Source organism: Phyllopteryx taeniolatus, chromosome 3 (genome assembly GCF_024500385.1).
Source record: "Phyllopteryx taeniolatus isolate TA_2022b chromosome 3, UOR_Ptae_1.2, whole genome shotgun sequence".
In the NCBI taxonomy this organism is placed as follows: Eukaryota; Metazoa; Chordata; class Actinopteri; order Syngnathiformes; family Syngnathidae; genus Phyllopteryx; species Phyllopteryx taeniolatus.
The window spans coordinates 12,100,633-12,122,291 of NC_084504.1; the positions used below are offsets into that span (position 1 = coordinate 12,100,633).

At 42.1% G+C, this 21,659-nt stretch overlaps 1 protein-coding gene across 2 annotated transcripts in view; it reads left to right on the forward strand.

The window, feature by feature from the left end:
* znrf3 (zinc and ring finger 3) overlaps nt 1–21,659 on the forward strand; it is a 105,205-nt gene that overhangs the window by 43,018 nt on the left and 40,528 nt on the right. For both annotated transcript variants that reach the window (XM_061769053.1, XM_061769051.1), the window contains exon 2: nt 8,447–8,569. In XM_061769053.1, coding sequence (XP_061625037.1) covers nt 8,447–8,569 — 123 coding nt within the window. The remainder of the gene's footprint in view (nt 1–8,446; nt 8,570–21,659) is intronic.

The window sequence follows — 21,659 nt, forward strand, 5'->3', positions numbered from 1 at the left end:
CTCCGCACGCGCACCCTGCACTCAAACACGGCGCCGGAGAGGCAGGTGGGTGCGAGGACTGGCGCCGGGCCCAGGTTTGTCTTCCTCGAGGTTCTTGTGTGCATGTGATCAACAACACTTTGGTTCAGTTGACTTTGTCCGCCAGGACATCTTGCAAAACCTGCTCAGGAGGCGAGGCGGTAAAAAAGAAGAGGAAATCTGCTGCCTGTCTCTCTCTCTCTCTCTCTCTCTCTCTCTCTCTCTCTCTCTCATTTATTCTTTTTCTCTCCTTCTCTCTCGTTCTTTCTTTTCCTTCGAGACTGTGTGCTGCCGTATTAGAACGCTACACGACATGCTTCGGCAAGAGCCACGGTGGAAAAAGATGTGCAATTCAGCAAGTTGTTTTTCTGAAGTTTTTGGCTTTTGTAGCCTGCAAGCATCCTACTCCAACCCCCCAAAACCCCAAGTTCAAAGGATCTTCTGGCTGGTGGTGAAAGAAAAGGAATTCATCTTCACTATACGTTACTGTCCAGAAGTTTAGGGTCACTTAGATATGTGCTTATTTTTAAAAGAAAAGCACGTGTGTAAAGGTATATATGAATTAATTAATAGAACTTTATTGAACATATATGAACAATTCAACACAAGAATATATAAATACAAATTTTTAAAACTCAAAACAAAATGAAAACAAAAAAATACAAGAAGGAAGCAGTAGATTTTCTCGTTTGATAGCAATGTACATGTTCAATAGAAGTAGGAAGAAGTAAAAAAAACACGTATTGTGTCCTACCCCTAAACCTGAGTACAAATTTGACTTTAACAATAATAATGAAATTGGAAGCTATTTATACACAATATACTCGAGGTATTGAGAAATAACTTCTCCTTGTAAGAGAATTACAACAGTCAAGCTAACATAGCCAAGATTCACCATCATCAAAGTTTTCTTTATACCTAATTTAGATCTATTTTGGTTTTAAACCATTTTAAACAGAATAGGGGAGCTGCATGTTTTCAGTTCATTATATAGTCATTCCACAAGTTAACTCCTCTAACGGAGACACTTCTCTATTTTATATTTGTTCTTGTCTTTGATTTTTTTAAATACGCCTCAGTATGTCGTAAAATTTGAGTGTAAGTTAATAACTAGTGGGTTGGTTGGTTCTATGTAGCCACCTTGACAAATCATTCTGATGGCTTATTTTTGTAACATAAAGACTGAGTGTGCTGTTTGTACATGTTGCCTTATATTTCCACACAATAAAGTCAGTAATAGTGAGCAGTAAAGTGTGTATCGTGACTTCTTATTGAAGAAATCCTTAGTTTTATGACGAATAGCTATGGTTATTGACATCTTGGATTTCACGTTATCTGTATGAGATTTCCAACATCGTTTATCATCGATTATTACTATAAGGAATTAATTTTCATGCACTATTGATCTATTTCAATCGTATTGATCATGATTTGTGCCTCTTTTCCAAGATTTTGGAGAACTGTAGAAGCAATGATATTGGTCTGTAGTTCATGAATCAATGTTTGTCTCCAATTTTGTAGATCGGTATTATTTTATCTATTTTCATTTTTAATTGGAAAATAGCAGTATGTAAGGACTGGTTATGAATGTACAGTATGTGAAAGGTTGTAACTATGTAGTTTTTTATTTTTATATTTTAGTTTATGGACAATGTGCACATACATTAATCAATATCAATAGACGTGAAAAGATGCTTCCACCAGATTTAGCAGGAAGCTAATTTCCATCTGTGAACATAAAATATAACAAACAAATACAAGTAAAACCTGCAAAAAAACAATAAAAAAGGGGTAGACAAATAACTAACATAGACTCATAAAATATCCAATAAAAATGCATTATAGATAAAATTATCTAAACATACAGTGCAAGGAAAGGGACAATGTAAAAAGGCCACTGCAAAATTCAATTTCTCTGATTTTGTATAAAATGGACATTGTTTTATTGCATAAACTACTGACAACATAACTCCCAAATTCTATACATTGTGGTGCCTTGAGATAGGAGTTCAATTTGTTACATGACCATGCTCGTAACTCTAAACTCGTTTTGGAAATGAACTCAAATGCAATTAATCTGATCCAGCCTCCCCCCCAAAAAAACAACAAAAATGTTTGTAATTTTTTTTAATAAGAAAAAAATAACAGTATTATTGTACTTTATAAAAACATACAGTTATGACATAATTAGATAGAATGTAACTATATTAAACCATTTTTGACTTATTTTTTATACTGCATATACATATAAGAATTGATTATATTACTCGGAGAAATATTTTAACTTCATGAGAGTAGTTATACACTTACCATGCAGTAATTTTACGAGAACAATTTTGAAAAAAAAGAACTGAGTTTTGCGAAATTACAAGTCAGAACTGATAATTTTCCGAGAATGAAGTTGAGACAAAACTGGCAATCTTCCAAGAATAATGTCTTAAGTAATTAAAATCAGGTGCGTGCCTTTTGCACATATGGTGTGTGCCAATAAAACAAACATAATAAACCACTTACTCCTCCCTTCCTTAGCTTTGGGCCAATTAAAAGCTTTGATATGATTGTGACATATTATCACATAAATCTGACTGACATGCCTCCATTAATAGTCACTTTTTTCCAGAACCAAAGGCGATTTATTACAGGAATAAAGTCACATTTTTTTCCAGAACAACAGTCATATTTTTTTCATGAATACATTTTTTGAGCACAAATGAATCTTTTCCAGCATAAAAAGGCAGGATATTACGAGCATAAAGTTGTATTTGTGAAATTCCCTTACAATATGACTTTCTTCCATTATTAAACCCTCCATCCATCCATCCATCCATTTTCTGAGCCGCTTATCCTCACAAGGGTCGCGGGAGTGCTGGAGCCTATCCCAGCTATCTTCGGGCAGGAGGCGGGGTAAACCCTGAACTGGTTGACAGCCAATTGCAGGGCAATTTAGAGTCTTCAATTAACCTACCATGCATGTTTTTGGGATGTGGGAGGAAATCGGATTGCTCGGAGAAAACCACGCTGGCACGGGGAGAACAAGCAAACTCCACACAGGCGGGGATTGAACCCCGGTCCTCAGAATTGTGAGGCAGACGCTCTAACCAGTCGTACACTGTGCCGCCCATCATTAAACCTTGATCATAATATTACGACTTTGTCTTGGAAAAATACGACTTTATTCTTTATTCTATTCTCATCAACTTTATTCCTCTATAATTCCCGCAGCTTTGCACATCACCCTTATTCTTAAAATTGGGCACCAGCACACTTTTCCTCCATTCCTCAGGCATCTTCTCACCCGCTAGAATTCTGTTGAACAAGCTGGTCAAAAACTCCACAGCCACCTCTCTGAGATGCTTCCATACCTCCACAGGAATGTCATCAGGACCAAATGCCTTTCAATTTTTCATCCTCTTTAGTACCTTTGTCACTTTCCCCTTAATAATCATTGCTACTTCCTGGTCCACCACCATTTCCTCTCCTACTCTTCCTTCTCTCTCATTTTCCTTCTTCAACTCCTTCCATCCAGCACCTACTGGCACCAGTCAACACATTTCCATCTCTAACCTTCATCCCTCTGTCTGGACAACCTGTATAGATCCTTTTCTCCTTCTTTAGTGTCCAACCTGGTATACATGTCATCATATGCCTCGTTTGGCCTTTGCCCTGTGTCGCATCTCCATGTATTCTTTTCTCCTCTCCTCAGTCCTTTCAGTGTTCCACTTCTTCTTAGCGGACCTCTTTCCTTGTATGATTTCCTGTACTTTGAGGTTCCACCACCAAGTCTCCTTTTCCCCTTTCCCACCGGAAGATACACCAAGTACTCTCCAGCCTTTCTCTCTGATTACCTTGGCTGTAGTGGTCCAGTCTTCTGGACCACCACGAGCCAGTCGCACCTCTTCTCGAAAAGCCGCACAACACTCTTCCTTTCTCATCTTCCACCTCATGGTTCTCTGCTCTGCCTTTGTCTTCTTAATCTTCTTCCCCCACCAGAGTCATCTTACACACCACCATAAAACAACCATAACCTCCTTCAGATTACATCGTCTGCACAAGATGTAATCCACCTGCGTGCTTCTACCTCCGCTCTTAAAGCAAAGCAAAGCAAAGCAAATTTATTAATATAGCACATTTCCTACAGGAGGTAACTCCAATGTGCTTTACATGACTAAATAAAATCAAAAACAAAGAATAAAACAGCTTATAAACAATTAAAACAAAGAAAAATGTAAAAATATATATAAAAAATGTAATTAAAAAATAACTAAGAGTACAATTAAAATAGCGTACAGTGCAATAAATATCATTTAAAAGTGGAAATGCTCTAAAAAGCATGAGGAAAAAAGAAGGGTTTTTAACCTGGATTTAAAAACATTCACACTTGGGGCTGATATCACATCTGTTGGCAACTTATTCTATTTGTGTGCAACATAATAGCTAAATGCTGCTTCACCATGTTTGCTTTGGACTCTGTGCTCCACTATTTGACCTGAGTCTGTCGATCTCACAGCCCTACTGGGTAAATATTCCATTAGCATTTCTTTCATGTATTCAGGACCTAAACCATTTAGTGATTTATAGACCAGTGTTAGTAGTGCGGGGTCGCTACATGATCAAATGCTCGACGAATTGTGTCACAGCCGGACAGAATAATAGCCGGGATAGTTTGACTTGCATTTTCATGTCCCATGAGACCCCCACCCCCCCCATGAAGAGGGGAGGGGATGAGAAGCAAGGCCCCCTTAACAACTCTTAGGTCATGCGGGGATAGTCCTTAGAGGAGCACCAGAGTGACCCACTACCTCGAAAGTTGCGAACGTTGGCCAGCGTGTTACAGGTGCTTGGCAGGCCAGGTGGAGTTCAAGTCCCAGCCAGGATTTCATTGAGAGAGTGGCCTGCGTAACGGGATACTCATGTGAAAGGCTGCCCTCGCCCCACTCTTCTATCTACCCCCCAGGGGCATTGCAACAGGCAGGGCAGGACAAAAGCTGCCCCCTTGTGGTGGTTGGATTAGGAGGCACAACCGACATCCTCCCAGATGGATGGATGCCAGCCTTCTGCTTATTTCTATTGGGCCAAGTAGAGGTTATCATAATTAGCTGGCGAGATACAGTCATTACAGTGTTTTACAAACCTGAATTTCACAGCCAAGTTGGGTGAGACCCTCTTCCAGATTGCCTACCCGTTGAGAAATGTGCTTGACGAATGTGTAAGTCGGGGCAGTAAATGGTTGGATCCCGTTTGACGAATATTAACATCCACAGCCGTGGGTGAGTTAAACACGTCACAGACATTGCACACGGGTACGTTTTAAAAAAAAATATATAGTCTCTCGATATCGCGGCTCGCTGTTGCTTCTGGAATGTAGCTGCCACGGTATTCCCTAGAACACACGAGGAGACCATTTTAGCTTGTGCCACCATCTTCTGTGGTCTACAACCATCCGAAAGGGCCCCCGCAAGTAGAGATAATGGCGGCAATGGTCGCCCGCTAAAATAACAACAAGGTGCACAAACAACAATACTGGCCCATTTTGGAGCGCAAAAAGCCTCCCAATCCCATGCACAATGGTCTAGTGTTCAGGATGCGGGGGCGCGGGCAGGGCTCCCCCACTGCCATCTTGTTTGAAAAGCGCTTGGGTTGGAAGTGTTACCTTCGTTGACTGGGATTCGCGGTATGCGCTGCAGGAGGGTTTGAGAGGTTACAGGTCAGGATATGCAGGCTTGCTGTTTGATCTTCACCTTTCCCTTCAATTTTGTCATCCTCCTCGGGAGAGCGCTCTGAAATTATCATACCAAATGTGTATGTAATGTATACCTGTGCGCTCTCTCACCCCCCTCGGCTTATATCTTCATTCCCCCAAAGAAAGCAGCTTGCATCCTGATCCTCCCACGTATTCTTGTGAAAAATCACTTTGAGACCATTCTCTGGAAATGTAAAGGTATTGCGTGGCATTATTTTTGTGCCAGTGTCTCGTGGGTTGTCATTCACACAACTAAATAGATAATAAATAACCAGGTATGAAATTGGGTAAAATGGTCCTTCCAAATAATGTTTTTGAGAATTTTACAGTGCAAGTTACATTATTTTTGTGCCATGTCCTGTCTCCTGGATTCTCTTCCACTCGACTATAGAGATAATAGATCATTTCCAGATGTGAATTTGTGTAAAAGGGTGTTTCTAAAAAAATGATTTCAGAATTGTAGTGCAAATTGCAGTATTCTTGTGCCATGTACTGTTTCCTATATTCTCTTCCACACAACTAATAATTTACAAGTGTATGTTCTTGTGGAAGGGTACTGGGAAATGGGGTTTTTGAAAATTTGGGCGGCCCAAGTATGACGTGAGATGTTCTGTCTCCAGAATTATCTTCCACTTGGCTATGTAGATAGGGGCTCTTTTCCAGGTGTCAATTTGTGTGTGTGAAAAGTTACTTCCAAAATGTTTTTTTCTGTTTTTTTTTGTTTTTTTTTAATTCTTCTCTGCTAACATTTGTCTGCATGTGGGAGGCCTGAGTATGACCAAATAGATAATAAATAACTTCCAGATGTGAATTTGTGTGACAGGGTACTTGTAAATGATCTTTCTGAGAATTTTACAGCCCGATCTCCTTTGTAAAATTGTGTGAAAAGGTACTTCCAAAAGATATTTAATCGTTTTCTTTTCTGCTAACTTTTGTGGGAGGCTAGAGTGTGACGTGACATGTCCTATCTCTTAGATTCGCTTCCACTCTACTTTTTTGCAAATTATACAAGCTTATCTTCTTGTGGGAGGCCTGAGTAGGATGTGACGAGTTTGTCGGCAAGCGAAGGCCCCGCGGGCTTCAAGCTTTGTTCAGCGCACCGCAATGCAGCGTCTTCATAATCACAAGTGACGGTGTGAGAAATTCCCGTCAGCTTTTATCCCAAAAGGCGGGACAAAATGGTAGACAGTAGAACTGCGCAACACATTCCTTCTCTTTGACTCCTCTGCCGTCGACCTGATTTGAATTTGACCCTTCGACGGCAAAAACCCCAAAACCCTTCAGGTCAGGTTCTTGATCCCTCAGATTTGGCGTCAATTGCCTCGCCGGACTGCTAACCTGCACTAGGTTCATAGGTTAGGGGTCACTCGAGGGAGTAAGGGTATCTGGGGTCATCAGCAATGGCCTGGGGGGCTGAGTGGGCCGCGAGGGGGCACGGCCCCACAATGCTGACTGATTGGAGGGGCTGTGGTCGTCGGGTTAATAGGATAAGTGGCCCTGCAGGTCAGTTAGGAGCGCTTCTGATGCTAATGGTGTCTTTACACCCTTGGTCGGGAGGTGAGTGGATCCTGCGTTTTGGTTCTTGCCAAGCGGCAATCCAAACTTGTGTCTCAGGGGTTTTGGATGTCGCAGATTTCGGAAGTTGATGTGAGATGACAGATATCGGATTGGGGATCAAACGTACTTCCGAGTACAAAGTGTGTTCATTTTGGGTGGATGTGTAAATAGAGGATGTCGTTATCAGCAGTCCGCCAAGCGTATTGATGTTTTGACTACAGTGACAAGAGTAAAATGCTAATATTTGAAGTTGTAGAGGAAGCAACAAAATTGCCCACTTTCGGAGAAAACAAAATTCCAGACCTGCTGTGGCTTTATTTGTGTGTCATGACCTGTCTCTTGCGTTCTATTCCATTCGCCTAAATCGGGTTTATCATTTCCGTGTGTGAATCTGTGTTAAAGGGGGATCTCCAATATATATTTTGTGGGGATTTTGTGAAATTAAGACGCAAGGGGGCCATCATTTATTCGCCTCTTATTTTGTATTGTCTCCTGCATTCTTTTTCACTCGCCCCAATTGATTACATAATTTCCTTGTTTGAATCTGTGTGAAAGGGGCATCTCGAAATTCTGTTTTGGGCAGGTTTGTGTAATTAAGAAGTCACTAGACCAGCATTTATTCACCTCTTGCCTTCCCTGTCTCCTGCATTATAGTCCACTTGCCTCAGCTGAGTACATAATTTCCATCTGTGAGTCCGTGTAAGATGTCATCTCTAACTTCTGTTTCATTTCATTTTGTGAAACGAAAATGTTGGTGAGCATGCATGTACTAACCTCTCATATTGCACTGGGTCCTGCATTCTCTTCTACTCACTCTTTTTGGGGATTGGAGGAGTGGTCTTGTGAAACGGGCAAGCCAGGAAGAGTCGTATTTTCATTTTTGTTTTTTAATCATAGTTGAAGACAACTTTGGGGAGTTTGTTTCTCTAATAATTTTGGCTTTATCAACACTTCTACAGCACAGGAATTGCTAACCTTCCTGCTTTTCAGAATTCACAGACACCATTATTCTCTAAAATTGGGTAACAAGCAGATTAATACACGTTCCCCTGCTTCACGAGGGAGATACCCAGCTGGGATCACTCCAATTCTGAGGAGAGTAAACTAATTCATCTTTTCCCTCCCTTCCAGATGCATCCTTTGGGATTATGTAACAACAACGACGAGGAGGACCTGTACGAGTACGGCTGGGTCGGGGTAGTGAAGCTGGAGAAACCAGAGCTGGACCCCAGTTGTCTCACCGTGCTGGGAAAGGTAAACAAGAGCAGCCATGTACACGTTGCCGCATGGGCGGCTGACACGTCCCGAAATACGGGATTACCGTAAATGTGCCGTGTTCTTGAAGACTTGGTTTGTGGTTTTTAAGGTTGGCCTAAACCACCTGCTGTGGCTCCCGCATGTGTTATGTTATCATGCTTTTAATTGAGTGTTTCTCTTAATGGTGGAGTGGAATAGTGACATTTCCTGGCGGTGTGGGGGTGGGGGGGGGGGGGGGTTGATGGAGGGATTGGCTCTCATTTATCCTGTGACAGAAAGAGAGCAGCTACTCATAAATTAAGGAGCACGATCAAAGTGATGACACGGAATGAACATTTCAATGCAGTTCAATTGTAGTGACCGCGATTAACAGTATTCACACCATATCGCTTTAAGAAATACGTCAGGGATTTGTGGGAGTGCCACTATTAGGTACACTTGCACACTTCCGCCAGAGCCAAACATCCATCCAATTTTCTGTACCGCTTATCCACACTAGGGTCACGGGCGTGCTAGAGACTATCCCAGCTGACTCTGGGCGAGAGGCGGGGTACACCCGGTCACCAGGGTACATACAGTATAAACAAACAGCGATTCACACTCACATTCACACCTATGGGCAATTTAGAGTCCTCAATTAACCTACCATGCATGTTTTTGGAATGTGGGAGGAAACCCACACGGGCACGGGGAGAGAACATGCAAACGCCACACAGGCGAGGCCAGATTTGAACTGTGAGGCAGATGTGCTAACCAGTCGTCCACCGTGCCGCCAGAGCCAAAACAATAATGCAAAAATTAGACAACTCCCCCACCACCAGAAATATTAGGGGAAAAAAATACAGACATGAAAAAAAAACATATTAGGAAAAAGAAACTTATTAGGCATAATAATACAAAATATTAGATGAGAAATACAGATCTGTTGGAATTTTTGTTGAAATACTTAGAATAAAGTATTAGTCAAAAATGCAAATTTTTAAACAAAAATGCAGATGAAATATAGAAACTGTAAAAATAACTGCAAATACTAAATATTAGAAGACACACAAATATTAGAAAAAAAAATTAAAAATATGAGGGCAAAAATATTAGACAACAAAACAATTTTAAAACAAAAATGCAGATAAAAATACACTAAATATACACAAATACCAGAAGCAAAAATATTGGAAAATATATAAAACAACTATTAGATTAGTAATTGTAGGATATGTTTGTAATTATCTCCAAAAAAATAAAAAATAAAAAATAAAAATAAAAAAAAGATCACCAAACATAGTAAAAAAAATAATAACCTTTAGATGTTATTTCTTGTAATATTTCATCTTCATCTCGTAAAATGATGAATTCATGAAAAAAAGAAGCTGGCTTAGATAGCCTGTGTGATTGTGGAAGAACCTGATCTAGGATGCTCGGATGCGATTTGACCCACAGTGCTTTATGACATGTTCGTGACCTTGGTCTGTGAACTCTTGTCTTTCTTCCAACATGTCGACCATCCTACACATTTATCCGATGGCGAGTGTAATTAGTGGAGGGTGGGGGGAACTTGCCAGACCCTCGCCCAGGGCCCGGACGCAGCTGGCCGCTTTGTGTCGGCCCCCGTTGCCATCGCCAGGCCAGACAGTACGGTGTCGACCCCCTGCCGGCAACCACCGTGCCCGACCTCGCTTCCGGATACCAGGCCCGCTCCCAAACGCTCACGTCGGCCCCTCCCCGGCCCCGCCGCTCGCCCTCCTCAGACTGGGCCACTTTGCCTCCAACAGAGCTGGAATCTTTTCTGCTCAACTTAGATTCAATTCAATCACAAAAAATTCTCGTGAATGCACAAAACGTAGTTGACGGGAAAATGGGGGGGGGGTGGGGGGGATGCTGTTTCCTCACAGCCGTGTCTAAAAATAAAAAGTGTCTGGGAACACAAGGCCCCCCAGCTGTGCTTGGCATAGCAACGGACACGTTGTTCTCTATTTAAAGTTGGTTGCGCACGAGGACGAGGCTCGCCTTTATTTTAAGTGGACGGGCCCATTTGGCCGATGCGGATGGTCAGTGCGCTTCTGCTTGAAAGGGACGACAACCCACCTCAAGCAAGGCGCCTTGTTTGTCCCGTTTGAATCTCAATAGGGTGGTCTCCTTGGAAAGCTGGATGTCCAAAATGTGCCCCCCCCCCCCCCCCTCCCGCACCTAAATACCACTCTGGTGTGTTTAGGGCAGGGGTGGCAAACTTTTGTGTTCAAGGGCCACATTTTAAAACTAACAGATGGGCCGTGTCATTTGTAGGTGAGGTAGTAACGAATAAAATGAAATCAGTAACATTTGAAGTAATAAAATAAGATTTTATCAATTATAAATTGTCTTATTTTCAAAAATGCAATGTTATTAATTAACCACTCATTTGATAAAATAAAAATAATGAATATATGAAATAGTTTATTTTTTAGAATTTTTATTTTTTTTTCATTCACAATAAATTTGAATAATTCATTGAAATAAAACCTAAAACGGCGGCACGGTGGACGACTGGTTAGAGCGTCTGCCTCACAGTTCTGAGGAGCGGGGTGCAATCCCCGGCCCCGCCTGTGTGGAGTTTGCATGTTCTCCCCGTGCCTGCGTGCCTCCCACATCCCAAAAACATGCATGCTAGGTTAATTGAAGACTCTAAATTGCCCGTAGGTGTGAATGTGAGTGTGAATGGTTGTTTGTTTATATGTGCCCTGCGATTGGCTGGCAACCAGTTCAGGGTGTACCCCGCCTCAACGCCCGATGATAGCTGGGATAGGCTGCAGCACGCCCGCGACCCTAGTGAGGAGAAGTGGCTCAGAAAATGGATGGATGGATGGATAAAAGATAAAAATTAAAGTTCATTAAATTAAAAATGGCTAAATAATTTTTTTTATTTTAATAATAAAATATGAGGTTTTTATGCTCATTTTCAATGAATCCTACGATGATATTATGGACCGTAGGTGATGAAATCCTTAAATTCCTTGCAATTGTCTGGTGAGAAACGTTTTTATTAAACTGTTGGGACAATTTGATCACGCAGTTGTCCAGAAAGTGGTGAACCTTGCTTCATCCTTGCTTGTAAACAACTGAACTTTTCGGGGCTGCTCCTTTTATACCCAATCATGACACTCACCTCAATAACTTCTTGAAAATAGGACCTTAAGCGTGGGTGTTTCAGCATGGGAGACATTTAACCATATAAAACCAAGGCGGCATTAAAACAAATTGTGTCTTCACCGTTGTTGATCGAATTATATGAAAATGACCCATATGCCTCTGAGTATTGTAATATTGTGTGACTACATGTGACACAGATATATTTAAATATATGCTGCTCAAAGGGTTATAGCAACTGTAACGTCGTGTATTACGTTGTGTGTTAGCATTAAGCTAGCGGACTTTCATAAGTTATGTGGTTGAATTAAATACGCAACGTGAAATTCTCTTTGTTTTATGTTTAAACTTCAACTGAGAATGACAATAAACTTGAAGGAAGCACTTGGCCTCTTTTTGAAAAGTTGTTGACTTATTTGTCAAACTGCTGCTTGTTGTGAAGTTTGCTGCCACCATGTAGTGCTCGTAACTCAAATTTTTGCTCGCAACTCAAGACAAAAAATCAGCCGAGCAGCTCGTATCTAGAATAACACATAAGTCAGGTCACTCGTGAGTGGAGGAACCACTGTACTTTTTAAATTGTTCCAAGCTAGTATTTGTCCTCTCAATTAAATGCATAACCAATCCAGTCCCATCCAAGCAAGTCCCAAGTCCTAAAATCGGCCAGTTAAGTCTGACTGGAGCCAAGTCATGTGACGCGAATCTCCCACCTCTCTCTGACAATCCCAGACAAATGAGCAGGAGGTGCAAGTGGAGGAAACGACCAGGGGCTTCAGGAGGGGGCATTTCGCTCTGTGAAGTCGGCGGGCCAAGCTGACAAAATGCTGGCGTGTCACATATCTGTACACAGTTCTTTCCTGCCTTTCCTGTCTGCTTTGTGTGCCGCACGGGAACCCTGAGCCTCCCGTCTGCTGTAGGAGCAGCAGCAGCGCTCGTCGTTTCCTACTTTGGCTTTAAGAGGAACACTTCGACGTATAGAATAAGCCTCAAGGTCCAGTACGTTGTTTGGTTCTCTGCATGCACAACATGCTCGGATCCGCTACTCTTATGTACTGTATATGTACAACTCCCAAAAAGTTTGGGATGTTGGGCTTTGGGTGAAATTGCATGATAAACATAAAATCTACCATAACCTTAACAGGTCAATTTAATTTGACCTTCTATAAACCTCTGAATGCACATTCAGCTGCAGTGACGGTGTCTGGCATGTGTGTTATGTGCGGCCAACTGTTCAATATTTTAGTACTTTTTTGCACGACTTGCTGTTCTCTAACAAGGAGCTGAATGGCAAAATTCACAAGGTGTTTGATCCATGACAGTTTCCACTTCTATGCCTTTCTGTGACTCTTTCAGTCGTTCTGTATTGGTGTTGGAACCTGCTGATGACACTTTGTCACCCTACCTCGCAACGGCGAGGTACTGTTGAATGAATGATAGGTGTTGTCTTGGTCTCATGATGTCAAAATGTGAACGGCATGAAGAGGACTGTTTGAATACCAATTCTACAACCGCAATACCAATGAAGTTGGGACATTGTGTTAAACATAAATAAAAACAGAATACAATGATTTGCAAATCATGTTCAACCTACATCCAATTGAATACACTACACAGACAAGATATTTAATGTTCAAACTGATAAACTTTATTGTTTTTAGCAAATAATCATTAACTTAGCATTTTATGGCTGCAACACGTTCCAAAAAAGCTGGGACAGGGTCATGTTTACCACTGTGTTACATCACCTTTTCTTTTAACAAGATTCAATAAACATTCTTTCCCATTCTTGCTTGATGTACACTTTCAGCTGTTCAACAGTCCGGGGTCTCGTATTTTACGCTTCATAATGCGGCACACATTTTCAATGGGAGACAGGTCTGGACTGCAGACAGGCCAGTCTAGTTCCCACACTCTTTTACTACGAAGCCACGCTGTTGTAACACGTGCAGAATGTGGTTTGGCATTGTCTTGCTGAAATAAGCAGGGGCGTCCATCAAAAATACCTTGCTTGGATGGCAGCATATGTTTCTCCACAACCTGTATGTACCTTTCAGCATTAATGGTGCCTTCACAGATGTGTAAGTTACCCATGCCATTGGCACTAACACAGCCCCATACCATCACAGATGCTGGCTTTTGAACTTTGCGTCCATAACAGTCCGGATGGTTCTTTTCCTCTTTGGCCCGCAGGACACGACGTCCCCAATTTCCAAAAATAATTTGAAATGGGGACTCGTCGGACCACAGAACACTTTTCCACTTTGCGTCAGTCCATCTTAGATGAGCTCAGGCCCAGAGAAGCCGGCGGCGTCTCTGGATGTTGTTGATTAATGGCTTTTGCTTTGCATAATAGATTTTCAAGTTGCACTTACGGATGTAGCGCCGAACTCTATTTACTGACATTGGTTTTCTGAAGTGTTCCTGAGCCCATGTGGTGATATCCTTTACTCGTTGATGTCGGTTTTTGATGCAGTGCCGCCTGAGGGATCGAAGGTCACCGGCATTCAATGTTGGTTTTCGGCCTTGCTGCTTACATGCAGTGATTTCTCCAGATTCTCTGAACCTTTTGATGATATTATGGACCGTAGATGATGAAATCCCTAAATTCCTTGCAATTGTACGTTGAGGAACATTGCCCTTAAACTGTTCGACTATTTTCTCACGCACTTGTTCACAAAGAGGTGAACCTCACCCCATCTTTGCTTGTGAATGACTGAGCAATTCAGGGAAGCTCCTTTTATACCCAATCATGGCACCCACCTGTTCCCAATTAGCCCGTTCACCTGTGGGATGTTCCAAACAGGTGTTTGTTGAGTATTCCTCAACTTTCTCAGTCTTTTTTGCCACTAGTCCCAGCTTTTTTGGAACGTGTTGCAGCCATAAAATTCTAAGTCAATTATTATTTTCTAAAAACAATAAAGTTTATCAGTTTGAACTTAAATAACTTGTCTTTGTAGTGTATTTAATTAAATATAGGTTGAATATGATTTGCAAATCATTGTATTCAGTTTTTATTTATGTTTAACACAACTTCCCAACTTCATTGGAATTGGGGTTGTAATTAGGAGTTAAATTGACTAGCCGACTAATCGACTGCACGTTTTAACGCTTGAAGTTGACTAACCTGTTTTTGGCGTCTCGTCTTCCATTGGGCCAATTTATAGATGACTTTCAACTCACTTGTCTGCTGTCGTCGCCAGACTATAACTCTGTGTGGCGCAGCGAAATGTCAGGCCAACAAGCCAACACAGTCTTCAGAGAGTGCAAAATCAAGCCGGTTGGGGAGAAGCATAGTGCTTACACTATGCTTCAGCTATTGTTTCTATTACTGTCCGTTGAAAAATGTCTTTACGTGAAACTGGTCTGTGGCACAGGTTGGGGGCGCTGTACTGTGCTGAAAATATATTGATGATAACATTGAATAATTGACTTGGACTTGACTTTCATCACATTAAAGTCATCTATGCATCCATTCGCCATAGCGCTTATCCTCATTTGGGTCGCGGGTGTGCTGGCGCCTATCCCAGCTAACTCTGGGTGAGAGGCGGGGTACACCCTGAACTGGTCGCCAGCCAATCGAAGGGCACATATAGACAAACAATCATTCACCTATGGAGTATGTAGAGTTGTCAATCAACCTGGCATGCGTGTTTTTGGGATGTGGGAGGAAACCGGAGTACTCGGCGAAAAACCCACACTTGCACAGGGAGAACATACAAACTCCACACGGGAGGCCAGATTCGAACCCGGGTTCTCAGAACTGTGAGTCAGATGTGCCAACCAGTTGGGGACTGTGCCACCATCTGAAGTCGTTAAAACCGGAGGCGTGTTTTGTTACTGTTGTACAAACATGGCCATACTTCGACTTCTTAATTGGGAAAATTAATGGATGTTGGGTTTCTCTCGACCAGTGGTTCTCAAACTTGGATCTAAAGCCTAATGTAGTTGACTTTGGGCGAGAGGCTTGGTACACCCTGGACTGGTCGCCAGCCAATGATAGGGCACATATAGACAATCAACTGTTCACAATTCACACCTATGGACAATTTAGTCTTCAATGAACCTGAAACGGGTGGCACGTTGGATTACTGTTTAGCACATCTGCCTCACAGTTCTGAGGACCGGGGTTCAAATCCCGGCCCCGCCTGTGTGGAGTTTGCATGTTCTCCCCGTGCCTGCGTGGGTTTTCTCCGGGTACTCCGGTTTCCGCCCACATCCCAAAAACATGCATGGTAGGTTAATTGAAGACTTTAAATTGCCCGTAGGTGTGAATGTGAGTACGAATAGTTGTTTGTTTATGAATGCCGTGCAATTGGCTGGCGACCAGTTCAGCGTGTACCCCGCCTCAACGCCCGAAGATAGCTGGGATAGGCTCCAGCACGCCCGCGACCCTAGTGAGGATAAAGCGGTAAAGAAAATGGATGGATGGATGAACCTTAAACGCATGTTTTTGGATTTGGGAGGAACCCAGAGTACCCATAGAAAACCCAGGCATGCACAGGGAGAACAAACAAACTCTAGACAGGAAGGGCAAAGCCTGGATTCAAACCCTGAACCTCAGAACTGTGAGGCAGACATGCTAACCACTCACCGCTGTGCTGCTGACACGATTAGTCAACAATCAATTCCTAACACTCGATCAAATGATCGAGGTAAAGTGTGTCTGCTTTGGTTAGTTGGTGCAGCCCACCAGCAGCTGTCGGTCAGCCTGTCTGGCTGGCGTAACGCGTCATAGCAAGCTGGTATTTGCTGGTTGTCTGTGGCGTGGCACTGCCCCTCACCAGCTCCTGCGTCAAGCACCATCAGTTCCACCTTATATGCGTGCCAAGACAACATTTCATAGCGCAGCCAGAGCCCACTACAAAGTGCTTAAAAATAACCCCAGAAAGCAGCGTGGAGAACAGTGGAAGAAAAAATTATCCTGGTGTCATCTCCTCCCTGAAATAAAGCGAACTGCTTTCAAGTTTTGGTCAGAGGCGGCAAGCAACCGTAAAATGTGTATCCTGTATGGGAAGAGTCCTAAAAACCGCAGTTGGACAATGTGTGTGGCCAAAGCGAGAGGGTCTCTTCCTGCCATTTCGCCCAATGAGCCTGACTTGACTCGATTTGCTTTTCAGCCTGCAAGCGTCTTTGAAGACTTGCCGTCTCTTAAAATCTCAGACTTCAAAGACTTCTCGCTAGACATTTGACTTATGCCCTGCTTTGGTCTTATGGAGGAATGTCTGCAATTGTGAAAAGGCACATTTTATCCAAGAGGAGACTGAGGGCAATGGGAAAACAGAGTAGAAACTGTGGATTGTTTCAAGGAAACCTCCGCTTTTCATAGGGGATAGGGGCCAAACCCTGCTGCAAATATCAAAAGTTATAAAGTAATTGTTGCTCCCCCCCAAAAACATCACCTAAAGATGCCAAAAGACTGTGCCAAAGCACTACTTCTCTATTAGATAGGGCTTTGGCACTAAAGGTGGCCTCTTAGGGATTTTCAGAAAGACCCCAACAACAATAAAAAGGGGGTTTTAAGCAAATAACAGAGGATAGGTTAAAAAAGAAAATCTGACAGTATGCAAATATTTCAGGAGTGAATCGCAAATAGGCGGGGGAACACTGTAACTGGTGTCTTCTGTAAAAATGTTTGGAATTGCCTATGTTGACTTTTATATTCGTCAACTGTAATCCAAGCGTTTACTGCCACCGATGTGTGCGTGTGTGTGCGTGGGTGTATGTGTGTGTGTGTGTGTATGTCAAGTATTTCAACAGGTAGGCCTGAAAGAGGATCTCGCCTAGTTTGTATGTGAATTTCAGGTTTGTTAACCACTTTAATGACTAACATCCCTGGAGATGGTGGCGTTGCAGAGCAGCACTGCTTTTGAGTTGAAGATGAATGTTTGGGGGTGAATCTCTGCTTGGGACATAACGATGGAGGATTATGAGGGAGAGAAATAGCAACATGTTGGAAGTTGGACAAGTTTAACAAGTGGAGACACCTGACACTCGAACAGAATATGTATGTATACAGTTAACGGTTGCGTTCCAGTAACGTCAAAGTTACTGTTCTACCTGACATTTGTATTTGCAAAAAGCACGTAAACAGAACAAAAACATGCGTTTATTTTGTAGCAGTCCTGGCAACAAATGAGGAATTACAGCAATGCCTTGGTGTCAAGTCCGTCTTTGGGATGAACTACAAGAAACTGCTGAGGAGAAAAAAAATCCCCAAAACGCCCATGAAAGTTTTTCCGGTCGACTTCCCAGCTTCAAGTTTTCTCACACGTTAATTTCTTGCAGGCGAAATAACCCTGTGACCCAGGACTCGTGTCCTCAGCTTACATTTGTAAACAGGTTTGGTATGCGTGTGGCGCATACCAAACGTCTGTTAGTCAAAAAAGAGCTGGCACGGATTGGTGCGTTTTTCGTCCCTAAACATTTGGCAAGAGGTTCACAGACATAACAATGGCTATGGCGACTCGTCTCACAAAGCGAGTTGTGGGTGTGTTTTAATTATTTGGGTGGCTGACAAAAGAGATAACATCTTGAAAGTAGAAAAGTCCCGAAGTATCTTTCGAACTGGGATGTTGTGGGTGAACTATTGTTGGAGTTACAGTAATCCTCCAGTAACTCAGAACCGGAAGGATGAAGGGGCCACTTTGCTATTTGGCACTTTTTGTTTATTAAATATGTTAAAAACCAGTGAATAACAGAGCTCTGTCGCAAATAGCGAAAAACTGCGAGTAATGTTTATAATTAGCTATACTAATAATTTAAACCAAAAATATACCAGAATCAATTATCTCAAAATACTTCGATATCATTTCAAAGTCATCTCACAATGCATACGTTTACTCTTAAAAACATAGTAAATGCCTTAAAAAAAAAATCTGATTTTGGGAAAAAAGCACCCGAAAGGGCATGTGGAAAAGATTCTCGTGACTTCTTCTGTTAACAACCCAGGCTAAACTTAGATCCTTCCCAACATCTCTATTTGTGTATTTTGTAGATGTATCACCTAAGCATACTGTGGTGCCTTGACTTACGAGTTTAATTCATTCTGTGACCACGCTCATAACTCAAAACACTTGTATCTGAAATCATATTTTCCCAATGGAATACATGGTCATGATAATTCAATGGACATTTTGCTGCTAATTCTGGTCTGCGCACCTTGGCCAACAAGAAGCAGTCTAATAAACAAAATCTTACATACATACATTCGTACATTTCATGATGAAACACAGAAGACTGTCTCAGTTAAAGTGCAATCATTTTTGTTGTTTTTGGCATAGGATAATGAATATATATGCCTGTGAATACTGCTGTGTGCTGTTTTCATGTGTTCCTACCACTTATGTTGAAATATTAGTTGTTTTTTTTTAAAGGTTTAGAATGACAGAAACATCAACGCTAGTTTCATTAGCCTGTCTGTAGTATTTTGCATGGTGTTAGCATTAAGCTAGCAGACCTTTGTAAGACAAAGGTAATGTCACGTAATTCTCTTTGTTTTATATTTTGTTTGACAGTATACTTCAACTGGCAAAGACAATAAACAGCTCGAAGAAAGCACTTGGCCTACTTTGTGAAGAATTGTTCATTATCTGCCAAATGTGCATTTCGCTGGCACCATCGAGTGCAATTAACTGAATTTTTTACTGACATCTCAAAACACTCTTTTAATTAAAAATAAAAAAAAAAGTTGTTGGGTTACTTGTAAGTCGAGGCACCGCTATACGTCTTTGTCCGACTTCCCTATTAGAAAGGGCCTTGGCATCGTCTTGTGGCGTCTTAGGGCGTTTCACAAAATCAGTTTGATCTTACCATTTGCAATTGTCAATCAAAACAAAAAAATAAAATCCTGACAGAAAAAAATTCAATGGCAAAATATCATTGAATTGTTTTTTTTTTTTAATTCAACATAAAAAAGTGAATAAATGACTGACATCTTTACATTTTTTGGCTTAGATCAAAAATCCAAAATGGAAAAACGAGCCACCGGATTGAATTTGATTTGGTTGAATTATTTAGTCGGTCAGGTTTACATGACCTGGAAATTAGGTAACGAGTTAGCCTTTTTTTTTGTCAGACGTACTCATGACGCTGATTACCAGAACAACACTTTTGTCCCTGTTATGAAATGACTGATGGATCATTTTAAGGGTTTTGGTGGACTATGGTGGCGAACAAGCTAACGTATCTTTACTTATGCTGCTTATCAAACTTCCGGGTCATGTAAATACGACCAATATTAAAAAAAAAAATGTTTTACCATTTTGTAGTTTTGATCTGATCCTAAGATCAAAATCTTGTTGCTTTTTCCATTTTTTGATCGCCAATTGAAAATGGAAATAACGACTGACACGCGGATTTCTGAAGACGGCAGAAGAAAAAAAAGGGAATGGCAGCAGACAGCCGAGTGTGATATGGAGGGCAACTGGCTCCCAGCCTGTGGCAAAGTTATGTCCTGCACACTCAGGTGTAGTGTTGGAGGTCGTCTGCAGGCCACGGCAGCGCCACGGGAGTGTCATTCGGCGGCGCTGCTTGTCAAAACACTCGCGTCGGCCTCGTCCTGACCTTGTTCTCGAGACGCCGTTCCATCGCGCCTTGTTTGTTCGCCGCTGTCTGGTCGGTGGGCGTATTTGTGCATGTGCACATGCATTAGCTCGTCTGCTGTTTGTCAGCCTGCACGAGGCCAGCTCGGAGCCTGGCAGATGGCTTTGTTCGGGATGCAGATGGCAGATTGAGTCACAGTGTCTCGTCGTCCTCGCTCACTCCACTCAAGTAAGAGTAGTTTGCAATAATGCTCTCAAAACTACAAAGAGTTCAGTAATCGATCTGACTTTATTGTTGGAGTGCTACTTTAACTTAGGAGCGCCTCAACTTAAGGACTTTGTTAATTACTAGCCGTCGCTTGGCGATTATTTTTTTATTTGGGCTTAGTTTTGTGTTACAATCCAAAATTTGAAGTGCGAGCGATGTATGGGCAGTGAACTCTACTCACTTTAGTTTGGCAGATGGTGAACAGTTCTTCAAAAAAGAGGCTATGAGCTGTTTATTCCCATTCCCAGTTGAAGTTTACTGTACAACTAAACATAAAACAAAAATAATTATATTTTATTTATCTTCTGCGAAAAATGACAAATATTACTGCATTTTACTGAGTCACTTTAAGTAGTTAGTTTTCGTCAATTGTCTTCATGAATATTTTACTACCCCTAGTGGCCAAGTCGCACACATCAGAAGGAGTCACCTTAAATTGATCTTGATGCACAAACTGTTGAATTCTCTACATTCGATTTATGTTATTACTATATGTTTTATTAAGTACACAATATAGAGGGCTATTTTTCTCATCAAAAAACACATTACAAAATGTTTTGTTGTTTTTGGTGGGATGCTGGATTAATGGCAATTGCCATTATCCGAGATATAAGTATTTTGAGTTACGAGCGTGGTCATGGAGCAAATTTAACTCATATCTCGAGGCACCACTGTAGGTGAATTCATGAATAGCGAACCGCGAATAGGTAGGGGTTCACGCTGCTGTTGTTTTGACGATGTTAACAGAGGCAGTCTGTCCACGTGGTTTGGCATGGACCAACGCAAACAAACTTTGTATGCCCCCTAAATGCTCCACTCATGCCCTCCTCAGGGTGCTGGCGGGAGGGCTTGCAATTGATGAAGAGAAGCAGCAGGAGGTCCGGGGGCGGAGAAAGGTTTACGAAGCTCTGAGCTCCCCGGGCGTCTCTTTTCATGTCGGTGTGCGCCGATATTATCTCGCCACGACTCTTCCTGGCGGGGTGTCGGTGGAGGCGCCTCCCGCCCTTTCCCCTTTGTCGATCCCTCTCCTAAATCACCGCTTTTTCTGGGGGATCCCGCCGTGCCGTTTCCATGGTCACTGGGAAGCTTCTTGTGTCGTGTGGCTCCGAGTGAGCCGTCCCCGGCCCGAATTACCCGGCTTTCAATGGGAGGCCAAATG